This window comes from Platalea leucorodia, assembly GCF_965183815.1.
Source record: "Platalea leucorodia genome assembly, chromosome: 1".
Classification (NCBI taxonomy): domain Eukaryota; kingdom Metazoa; phylum Chordata; class Aves; order Pelecaniformes; family Threskiornithidae; genus Platalea; species Platalea leucorodia.
Genome location: NC_138823.1, coordinates 105135847 through 105147421, shown reverse-complemented (window position 1 = coordinate 105147421; position 11575 = coordinate 105135847). Strand labels below are relative to the sequence as shown.

The following is an 11575-nucleotide window of genomic DNA, read 5'->3' as shown; positions in this document are numbered from 1 at the left end:
CAACCATAATTAAGAAAGAAACTCAAGGACAAAGGTAGGATATCTGAGAGCTAAGGACAGGTTTTCCACAAAGGAGGACCTGTCACCACAGCAAAGGTAATTGCATGCAGCTGGTCTGAAGTTCTTCAGAACCTGGAACACGTTGGCTCTAAAGTTGGAAACGGTGTGATTTAAAAGAGAAAAAAAATACCTGATTCCATTCCAAAAGGGTACAAATCCCTCCTCATCCAAAAGATGATATTTTCTCCTAACAAGGTCTGAGGTAAATATAGTTTTGTGTCAGTAAAATGCTCTTATTGTATACTAGCAGTGTTTTATTGCAGTTCAACCTTTTGGATTCAATACTATTCAAAGTACTGATGTAACTGTTATGCATTTTAGTTAATACTGTATTTCATCCAATAAAATCTTAACATGCAACTGTAAACAATAAAACTTTTGCTTCAATCCTATCAAAATGTTATTTTAGAAGATCACAAAATTTTGAAAATATCTGCATGCTTCTGCAGAGCAGTTGGCTTCCCAGAAACAGGATCCAAATCGTTTCTGCACATGGATCAATGTGTTCCAACTGTTTGTCAGTCATTCACAGCTATTCTGCATGAAGTGATGCATGTGCACCACTTCCGTAATGCAATGCACTCCATACTCCAGGCTCAAAGGGACTCTTTGAAATAGATATAGTGCTGTTCCTCCCTGGGCACTAAAACTGAAACTATGGCCTCTACATACTCCTGGCCCAGAGAGTCACAAATAGACAGCATATTCAGTAAGATGCAAAATGGAAGAAAGGCAGGAGTTTGTGGGAAGCAGAAGGAGGAGGAAATAAAATAAAGCGGTGGACCAGGACTGGCTTTAGGCAAGGAGAAAGCAGAGAGATAGCTGCATAGGCAGCGGTTTTCATAAGGCATCTAAATATTCTGAAATAACAGCTGATCTATGAACAAGCTCTCTATTTCGTGTGTACTGAAACAGGCTGGGACTGGCTGTTGTAGTACAACATGCTTCCAAAATGGCCAGCCTTCACCTCCAGGTACAACCTGTTAGCTGGCCCTGCTGCAAATATGCTTGCAGCTACTATATGTGGAATGTCCTCTCCCAGCAACAGGAAGTGCCACTACTCATCCCAAAGGAGTAGATACTTGGCCTAGCAAAATTCAAACCACTTATGTCTGGCTGCGAAGTCTTGGTCAAGTCTGGGATGGAAAGAATGGCAAGGTCAGAGGGAGGGAAAGGTAAAGAGTAGAGACAAGGACAAGGGAACTCTGTCCAAATATAAGCAAGACCCTACAGAACCCAATTCTGGCTTTTTCTAAATAGCAGCTGCTTGGCTTGGCAACTCAGACTACTTTTTTTTTTTTTTAGCACTCTGTAAACATAAACAGGTCACATCCATTCACTTTCAATTTTACCATCATATGTTTAATGAATAAATCATGTTAGAGGGAAGAACATAAGCTAAGAAGACATCAAAAAATCATTTAAATGCATGCTGTGGAACCTGTAAGCTCTGCTTAGCACTCAGTCCTTTTTTTTTTTTTTTTTTTTTTTTTGTAAACTAGGTTAGTAGCTGCTTACATATTCTTATTGTGGATAAACAGAAAGCTTCACAAACCAGCACTGCCTAAATGAAGAAAGCTTCTTTCTTAACCTCAGATAATGAGATCCGGTATTATTTCAAGTAAGCGGCCTTTGTTATCTTAATAATGATCTTTAATACTACAATGATACCTCAACTCGTGCTACAACATTCACTTTCAGTGCTGTTTAACCAAGTTTTCATTAACTGTTAAAGTATATTTAATGGCAGAGTGCTTGGCATTAACCTGAGCATTTTTTTTTGGGGATCACCTAGAAGCTAACCAAGTCTCTAGTTCTACATTAGAGCAGTTTGGGCTCTGGTAGAGTTGACAGAGCCTGTCAGCAGAGGTCTCAAATTGGCTGACAATAGGTAAGATTTGCTAATGTCTTTCTCTTTGGTCTGTCCACACTATTACAGATGAGAAGCTGAGTAGACTATGACACTTGCCTACTACCTAGGGATTCCTGCCTCATTATAGTACTCTCCTCAGATTTGTTTTGTGGCCCTAGTGCTGTATCCTGACACCTTGTTGGCCCCTTCCAACACAGTGGGGGGGGGGGGGGGTCTGGGATTCTGTTTACTCTGTCACTCAAATACATTTCTTGCACTGGATCTTGCCAAATTATTGTGATTCTTTCAGGCACTGTTTGCAATTCTCTGGCAGAACAATACACAGTCCTGGCAGAAGAGGGCAGTATTTTATGCAGATGAACTAGTTAGTCAGCAACCCGCCTTGTCCCTTTTCCACATTTTTGAAATTGGCATTGGATTAATTTTTCTACGTTATCTTTTCGACACTAGACTTTTTTGCATTATTACCACTGTTCTAGACTTTCTTTAAAACAGCTGAAAGCAGCAGGGTACGTTCTACCAGCGAAGAAGCTGATCCAACAAAGGGAGCAGCTTGAGGCACTTACCCGCTGACATCACAAGCGTGGCTGTGCAGCTGTATGGTAAGGCCTTTGTAAAATACACTTTGCAAGAGCTTCACCAGTGTTCTCATAGGCTGCTTCATATTGCTGGGGGAAGTGGGGGGAAATCCTCTGCTGTCAGACAATTATTTGGTTTCCTGTCTCCTCACCAGTGCAATATATTAGACAAAAAGTCTGTAATTCCCCATGCAAAAGGAGGTTTATCATGCTTGCCTCTGCAGAAGAAAGAGTGGCACAGGGACATGCAGTCTGTTATACATCCCCCACTATTGGGAATGTACTGGATAAAACACAGACTGGGGAATTCGGAAGGCCAAGGGCAAAAACAAAAATTGGTTTAGGGAGCCAGAGGTGAGGATAGGCGCACCATCTTTGGGACATCCTGCTGGACTTAGGAAAGGGCTTTCCTATCTTTTCTGTAGGGCTACAAGCCTCACTGCCAAATCCAGAGGAAACTGTATAAGATATCAGCCAAGCTTAGACAACTATTGTTTTACTGAGAAACAAAGTGCTTTTGTGTAAAATAATAAGCTATTAAGGGTCCTCCCCTCTTTTGGGAGCAAGCAGTGCTGATGTAAGGTGTATGCAACAGATATAGCATAGTTAAAATACCTCAGGTGATCAGAAACTATTCAAACAGATGTAAATTCAGCTGAGAAATTAAAGAAAGCTCAAGACTGATCAATGAAGGTGCAGCTCTAGCAAAGACTAAATTAACTTCTGATTTGACAGAGCCTCTCATCACCACTATATTACACCCTTAACTCATTTTGTTAAGAGCATTAGTGAACTTTTCTAAAGTCTCTTTGAAGGACTTGATCAAGTAAGCTCCCAGTTCATTGTTCGTCTCCTGCACAGCTGCGTCATAACTGCCAAAGAGTGGAGTTGAAGCCTTCACATCTTCCCTATTTGCTTGGAGTAAAATGAGGTTAAGCTCCTCTGCTACACTTTCATATTTTTGGTGATCAAATCTGCAGAGACTGGCATCATCAATCGGGTAGGTGATGCCAACAGGGTAGCAGTCCCTTGGAACTGGGAACTCCACATTTTTCAGTGTTGGCAACTCACAGAGAAATGTGAAAAGGTGTTTAAGTGCTTGGGATGACAATGGGTTTCCAAGAAACTTAAACTCCTGTAGTTTCTGACAAGGGCTTAAACCTAAAATCAACATGTTGACATGAGTGTCTTGGATGTTACAGTCCTCCAAGGTAAGACTCCTGAGCACTGAAGAGGAATGGCTGAGAAGCTTAAAGAATATTGATGGGTAAAGGTCAGGTATATTGTGACCACTCAGGTCCAGGGCTTCTAAGTGATTAGCATGGAAGCTATTGGCTAAATAGGCCATATCAGCATGGTTCAATGAGCAGTTAGAAACATCCAGCATCTTCAGTGGAGTTTTTAGTGGGCTGCAGAATTAAAGAGAAAAAAAGTTTTATGGCATAAAACATTGAAAAGCTACATTTACAAAATATCATACAACTATCCACATTATGAATGCAGCCATCTGCCACATTCATTATTTTTTCTAACCTCTTTTGAGACGCAGAGGCACGTACCAACAATGACAAGTTTATTTTCTTCCTGAAATCAGTTCCATGAATTAGCTCCTACTTTACATGACTCCAACTGTGTTGTTTTAATGGGGATTAATTTGGTAATATTCTATGTGTCTATTTTGTAATGAGTTATACATTGTCAGGTGTCTAGTACTTGCAGATCATTACTACCATAAAAGCATTGGTGGCTGCTTCTTGTAGAAAACTGTTATAATTCCAGAGATTTAGATCATTTCCATTAAGGAAGGATTCATTTCAAGATGAAAGCCAATCAGTATTCTAAGAAGTCATAAGCTTTTGTTTCTAGTTTTGTTTCTACTATGTTTTTAAATCCCCAAGTTTACGCGTTGTATTGTTCTAGAGTTGCAAAGAGACCTTCTGATGAAGAAGAAGGCTGGAAAAAGTGTACCTGAGATTATGTGCAAATAATCTAGTTGAATATAAAATAGTTCTGAGAGATAAAAATCAAGAGATCCCTTTCATACATACTAAACCTTAGCAAGACTTCTGTCACAGACCTCAGCTGGATCAAGGTTAGAAACTTGTAATTTATTTCTATCAATATAAGCAGTGTACCATTCATGACTTTTAAATGAAATTACTTCTTTGTACAGGAGGAATTTTAGACCAAGGTGATTTGTCTCAATGAAACTTTTGTCTGACTTTTTTTTAGATGCTCTGAAAAGCATACAGTTAACTTACTTTCTGTCAAATATGAACACTGTTCACTGACAGCTTGTTATTTTTTTGAGAATTGCCAATTTTTTCCAGGAATTCATCATGAATATTCATATATTAGCTTGATTTGTAGAACAGAAAAGCATCAGATCTCTCTTGCCTTGAGATCTACAGACACAACAAACAACTGAAATCAAAGTCTCAAATCAAAGTCTACTATCCCCCTGCCCACCTAAAAATATCCGTGGAATCTTGGTATATTTACTGCCTGGCTTTTAGAGGAGAAAAATTCACTAGAGACCCTGAAAAATACTTGGAATATGACTCAGGTCTTGCACCAAAGGTCAGCCCAAGCTGACTGAAATATAAGCTCAAGAATGTGGCAAATCAAAAATGTCTGGGTGTAGCCCTCTCTTATGTGGTAGCCAAAAGTATATTGTCATCATACTGATCAGATGGGCTCTGGAAGAGTAACAAAACCAGTCAGTTCTAAGTGTGTTAGATATACATTGGCTTCCAATTCTCCCAAACAAATACTCTTGCCTAGCTTTCTGCTGCCTTTTCTCTCACATCCCCTGAGATATACTCACTTCCCTTATGCTCAGAGATTCTCAGCTTGCTGATGGCACAAAGGGCTGTTCTTTACAGTTTGACTGAAAGCAGGATGACCAAATTACCTGAGCAGTTTCTGTATTCTTCCTGTGAGTATAGAAAATGGCATATTCAACTCGGTCAGCTGCGTCATTTCACCCATCTTTTCCCCAATGTTAGTAAGCATCCGTTCATCTGTAGCTGTGAACCTCCGCACATTAAATGTTCGTGCTGGCAAGGTCAATGACATCAATAGAGGGAAGTGGATACTGTTGAAGAGTATTTCCAAGTGTTCCATTTCCAAGCGAACATTGTGAACTATTTCCAGTTTGCGCAACAAAGAGGGATCAGTGAGCTTTATGATATAGAAGAATTTTTGCAAAGCCAGGTTGTCAGATCTGAATTCCACACAGCAGATCTTCAATGGACAATAGCATTTCTTCAACAGGGCCTGCGCTACCAGCTCATAGTTCCGCTCTGTAACAAACAAGTCAATTAGCACATCAATACTGATTTCAAAGGTACCTGGATTGCACTGTGTTTGTTGCAGGTAAACCAGCAGTTCTAGACAAAGCTTAGAGAGAAGCTGTGTCCTGGCCCACCTGCCCATTGTCTTCTTACACTCACAAAACTGAACTTCAACATCTTTCATACCCGTCAAGTCGACCACTTTCAGCCTGTTCACATAGGGAGAAGGATGATTCAGCACATAGTCTCTTAGCCCTGTCAGACAGCTTTCCAAGCACACTGAGCATGTTCTATGGCTCAGGTCTTCTTGGTAGTCCACAGTAGTTCCCAAAAGTTTTCCCATGTTGAAGTCAACAAGTGGCCAGTTCTCCACCAAGTCATGAATCACTTCCCCTTGCTCCAGTAAATAGCTGGCTTTAAAAAGAAGAGGAAAAAGATTATGGGCAACACTGCTGAGACTCTTCCTGGCAAACTCTGCATTTGACACGAATGCTTCAGCACTAATGAATCGGAGAGACTTCATTGTTGCTCTGGACTCCTTGCTGTCGTGGAGAGTGACTTCTGTATTTAACCTAGTTGCTTATCACCTTCTATTTTTATCTGCAGCTGCTGTTTGCTACTAATGGAAGCTTTGCTGGGAAGGCAGAATGAACAGTCACATGCTGATCCTCTGCGTTCTATTTTGGAGGTATACTGTGATTCTGCAGCAATTAACTGTGAGATATTTAGTCAGAGAGCATTTATTCATTTAGACCCTCATATTTATAACAATGCTAACTCAGCTAAGTACAGACCACTGCCCAGCAGGAACAGTAAGATCAGGGCAGCACACATACCTGAGAATATTTCTCTATCTTTCCTATGCCATACAAAAAGGCACTCAGGGCTAAACACATAACACAATCTGTATTCCACTTTCTTCCATGAAAGATGATGTGCTGGGGATTCACATGCTGATTTCAATGGGGAAGATTTCTCAGAGTTAGCATACAGTTATATAGTTAAATAGTTAAATACAGTGGCTCCAGTGGAAAAGACAAAAGACTCTAGAAGAGCTCAGAGCCCTGGCAACCAGGACACTTGCCTGTGAGAGGAGACTGAGGATTAAGTACAAGACAAGCTTAACAAGACAGAGCACAGAGTTAAAACTTCCTCATAACTTCCCAGGCAAGCATCCTATTGCTGTTGCTTTGAGCAACAGATGGTCTTTTCTTTCCTGTTATTTGAGAAATCGTGGTTTCAGTGTGATACAGAATGGGAAAACATTTGAAATCTATTATCTTTTCAGGCCAGGAGAAAAACCTCTCTCACCTAGCTGTCATAAAAGCAGAGATGATGTTTCTTTCTTTCAACGCAGCACTTGCCTGCCAGGGGAGGCAATGTTGGATACCTCCCTTACGGTGTACTCTCATGTCTTTTGCTGGGCAACCAGTGGAACAGAGAACGAGCATAGCTTAAAGTTAGTAAGTTACTTGGAACATTTATATTTGTTGGTTTTTTTCTGGGGGGAGGGGATGGGGCATGCCTCACATTTGAGTTGAGGAGCTTTATGCCGTACGACTGGAATTTCAGTATATCTACTGGGTTATCCTCTAATAGCTATTGACTGAACGTTGGGTGCAAGACAATCCTGCAAACATGTTTCTTTTTCCTCTGCCATTTAGAAAAATCCTCAAATCAATAATGTTCAATACTTTCTAAGTGCCTACACCACCAGCTCACATCCTCCATTCCTTCTGTTCCCCAGGCCATTCTCTTGTTCACCTTCTACCCTCTGCAGATGACCTCTACCTCTTCTGTTCTGCGGCTCCCAGTTCTCCAATATCATTTGTACAAAGAATTCTGAGATAATCATCTGCCTGGCTGGCAAAACTGACTGTGTCTTGAGATGCCCTTGTTCAAATCCAGAAGAGGTCCTGTCAGATTTATTGACTTGAGTCCCATACCATGCCCACCTTATTGCTGGAAATGGTCAATATGGAAGATTAAACTGCTGAGAAATGCATCAGGATCTCATAGTACCAAGCTGAGCTGAAAAAGTTGCAGTTGATAATACCAAATGAACACCGAAAAAAGTATTAAAATTACTGTTTATTTTAAAAAAATTATGAAAAAGAGTTGAAGGAAAGAGTCAAACTGTCTTCCCCAGCAAATATGCAATAACTTTTTCATATATAGAAGCGGCTACAAATATTTATCTCAGTTTTTTATCTCTATAAATGTCGCTCTATTCTAATAAAGATCTAGGACATTACTAGAGCAGTTTCTGTTGGAACTTTTGCACTACTGATCCAAATATACTAGGAAAGCAAATAAAGAGGTCCAAATATACTAGGTAAGCAGATAAAAAGTTGTGTATATACCTTAATAACGAGCTGTTTAAATTTTGAAAGGCAATAAAACTATACTTACAAAAGTTTCAAGCAATTCGTACATTTTTCTTGTCATACAGGGATCAGTCATATGTTGCTGTTTTCAGCATTTACAATATTGCAGAAAATATAGTAATACCTACATCAGCATCTGCTATACATGAACTGGAGTTGAAAAACAGAGGAAAATACTTAATACCTTGACAAGTTCTATTTATTTCATTTTACATGTTTTTAATTATATTAGTGATGCCACTCACCTATTTGAAGGCAAAATTAAGCTGATACAACCCAAAAAACTCTGCAAAAATAAAAAGCTTCTTGAGAACAACACAGTCTAATAAAGATGTCCTTTCCCTGGTCATTTAAAACATATTTAGGATTTTTATTTTGCTTTTAATAAAATATTCCAGAATGGGTTTACTTAAAAAAAAAAAAGAAGAATCCATGAAGTGTGGCATGAATTTTTCACAGCGAAGCAGATGTGGAATTATCTAGAAAAGCATGGTCAGCACAGCTTGAAAAAAGTCTACATTGTCATGTGATTCAGTGCTGTCAAAACAATTATTTTATTAAACACCTAATGTTTTATTTAACGGTAGAAGAACTCATGACAAATCACTTTAAAAAATTTAACCAAATGTAAAGTTCATGATATTCTACCATTCAAGCTGTTTTAGTGCTTGTATGGCAATAAATGTTAAATTAATTTTAACAGAATAAAACAAACATTTTTTTCCGTTATTACAAAAAGACTAATCAGAGCAGTGTAAAAATGTTCATCAAGTGGATTTTAATAGGTTTTTAACCTTTAAAAACTAAAAGTATTTGATGATAAAATAGCTGGTTCTCAAATTATCTTGAAGTAGGCTGCCACTGAGAACCTCACAACTGTCATCCTAAATGTATGAAGAAGCTAATTCTTACTGAAATAGATCCAACATGGAAGAAAGTTCTGTTAAGGATTTCACTTTTATAATCCATTACAGGATATATACATTTATCAGTATCTATGGAAGCACTCCTGGGTCAGACCAAAATGAGATGGGGCAGGGGAGAATACAGGTAATCCATTACTTTTGCACAGGTTTTGCGCCAGTTTATACATTCAACATTTATTGGCGTAGTCATGTAAAAACAGAATTCAGAGGTTCAGGTTTGCAAAGATGCAGCTCTGGCATAAGTAAGGGAAAAGAACAGAGATGACTGATTTATTAAGGAATGAAAGTTAAGCGAAGAAAGGAGTATAAAACTATGTAACAACAAAATGAGCAAAGAGAGGTGGTAGATGCCCCATCCCTGAAAACCTTCAGGGTCAAGTTGGACCTGATCTAGTTGAAGATGTCCCTGTTCATTGCAGGGGGCTTAGACTAGATGACCTTTAAAGGTCCCTTCTGACCCAAACTATTCTACAAAACATGATTTTAAAATTTTTTCTTTTCAAAAATATTTTTATTTTGCAAAAATTTATATTTTGTGTGAGGATATTTTCGAGTTTAGTTTAAGGTTTTCAATGCTTTACAGTTTTAGCCTGAAGCGATCAATAAATTTTTCTGCCTGTGCAAGAAAAATCCATGTGTTCCCTCTCTCAGCAAGCTACTACCTTTGCACAAAAACAGGTTGTGTTTGTAGCCCACCCTACATGAAATATAGCCTGGAGTTGTACTTGTTGGTCCCTATGGTCAGAAAGATGGAGGCAGCTCATGCCCTAATTCTCTGAAAACTAACAAAATGGAACAGCTCATTATGATGCTATCTGTAGGTAATTCAGAGATGACAAAGGTTGCTAATGAGCATGGGAAGCAGAATTGTTAACAGAGCAGTGGCAGGGGTTTTATTTGCCGCACAGTGACAGACTGATGTCCATGTGGCCAGCTCAGCCTTCCATATACCCAGAGAGTCTGGCAAACTTCCATAGCTTGAACAATCTGCTCCAGTCCAAAAGGGTATTAAGGCAGAAGTGCATTTGCACATTTTCTGTTTGATTATCGCATTAGTACAAACACCATTGTTTAAAATGAAGTACTTGAAACATCTGTCTGTACATATCTAATACACATGAATCACAAAACACTGGTAAAAAATGCATTGCTCTGCTTTATATCAGAGAATGGGTTTAATCTATGAAACTACATCATTTCCTGTTATTATAAGCAGCTCCCAAAGCAAGCTGCTGCATGAAACTGACAGTGGTCTGAGAAATACTGAACATTCAAAAGACATGTAGATGTGGTACTTAGGGACATGGTTTAGTGCTGGACTTGGCAGTGCTAGGTTAATGGCTGGACTTGTTGATCGTAAAGGTCTTTTCCAACCTAAATGATTCTATGATTCAAGTGAAATAAGAAAACAACTTACAAGAAGGAGGTACACATAAGCTTTACACCAGACTACCCTCACAAAAGGTGTTACAGAGTTGATTCAAGCTCAAAAAGCTTTCTCATATTGTTAAAGTATGCAAGCCAGCTTTAGGAAATTCATCCATGCCCCAATTTAATTGGCTATTTTAAAACTAATATAGCAAGAAGCAGAGTTTTCCTTTTGGTTATTTTTCCCTTGATCATCAACAAACCTGTTAGTTACTCATTTATGCCTGTCAGTCAAATGACTGTTGAGAGATCTAATACATGAGAGGTTTTGTTCTGATGGAAAAGGGAAATCTATTTAAAACCAGCCTTACTGCTTAGAGGGAATGACCTGACCACATTAATCCATAAGAAAAGCTCACAAGAATGTTTTTTTGGCACAGGAATTAATCACTATAACATTCTCTTTGCTCATGGAGTAGTTAGAAAAAGCATTTCTAAGCACTCCCTCTTAATCACAGCATTGATGTTCTCTTGTGTCACACAAGGATTGTAATTAGGGCCTCAGAACAGCAATTTTCTTGATGAGGAAATTTCCCAATTTCCACAAAAGTGCTCCTTTGACAAAGTAGGAAAAGCAGAGGTATAGCAACATGTCAGCCATAAAGCAGAAGCACTTTAAGGAAACACACTAACCTCAGTATGTATAAAAGTTGAATCCAAGCTCAGCACTAACACCACTCCAAAACCGCAAAACTGCTGTGAACTAACACAGACCAGGCTTAGGCTGGAATACCTCAGAGGCAGTGCTCTTGGCTTCTTGGCTTCCCAGCTGGCTGGCTAGTAAAGTTAATATGGGTAATTGCTGATGACTGGGATGAAGAAGGTTAAAGGAAAGCAATCTCTGGGTATGGGCTGTGTAGAGGAATACTTCAATAGAGTTTGTCAGCCTTGGATCTGTGTTGTCTAGCATGTTAGCCTTGGTCTACTCCGAAATGAAGAGCTCTAGTCCCTTTTCTGTCACATCTGTGAAAGAGATCTACATCCTGTCATGTTCAATATCTTCACTGATGATCTGGATGAGGGGATT

The 11575-nt window shown here is 39.1% G+C and overlaps 1 protein-coding gene across 1 annotated transcript; it reads right to left on the bottom strand.

Annotated features, from left to right (window-relative positions):
* Window positions 1-3274: 3274 nt before the first annotated feature.
* LRRC14B (leucine rich repeat containing 14B) lies at window positions 3275-6330 on the bottom strand (the record flags this gene model as incomplete). The annotated part of the gene is made up of 3 exons (XM_082306934.1): window positions 3275-3920; window positions 5426-5816; window positions 5946-6330. 3 exons carry the CDS (start codon window positions 6328-6330, stop codon window positions 3275-3277), a joined length of 1422 nt encoding a protein of 473 aa, XP_082163060.1.
* Window positions 6331-11575: the final 5245 nt, after the last annotated feature.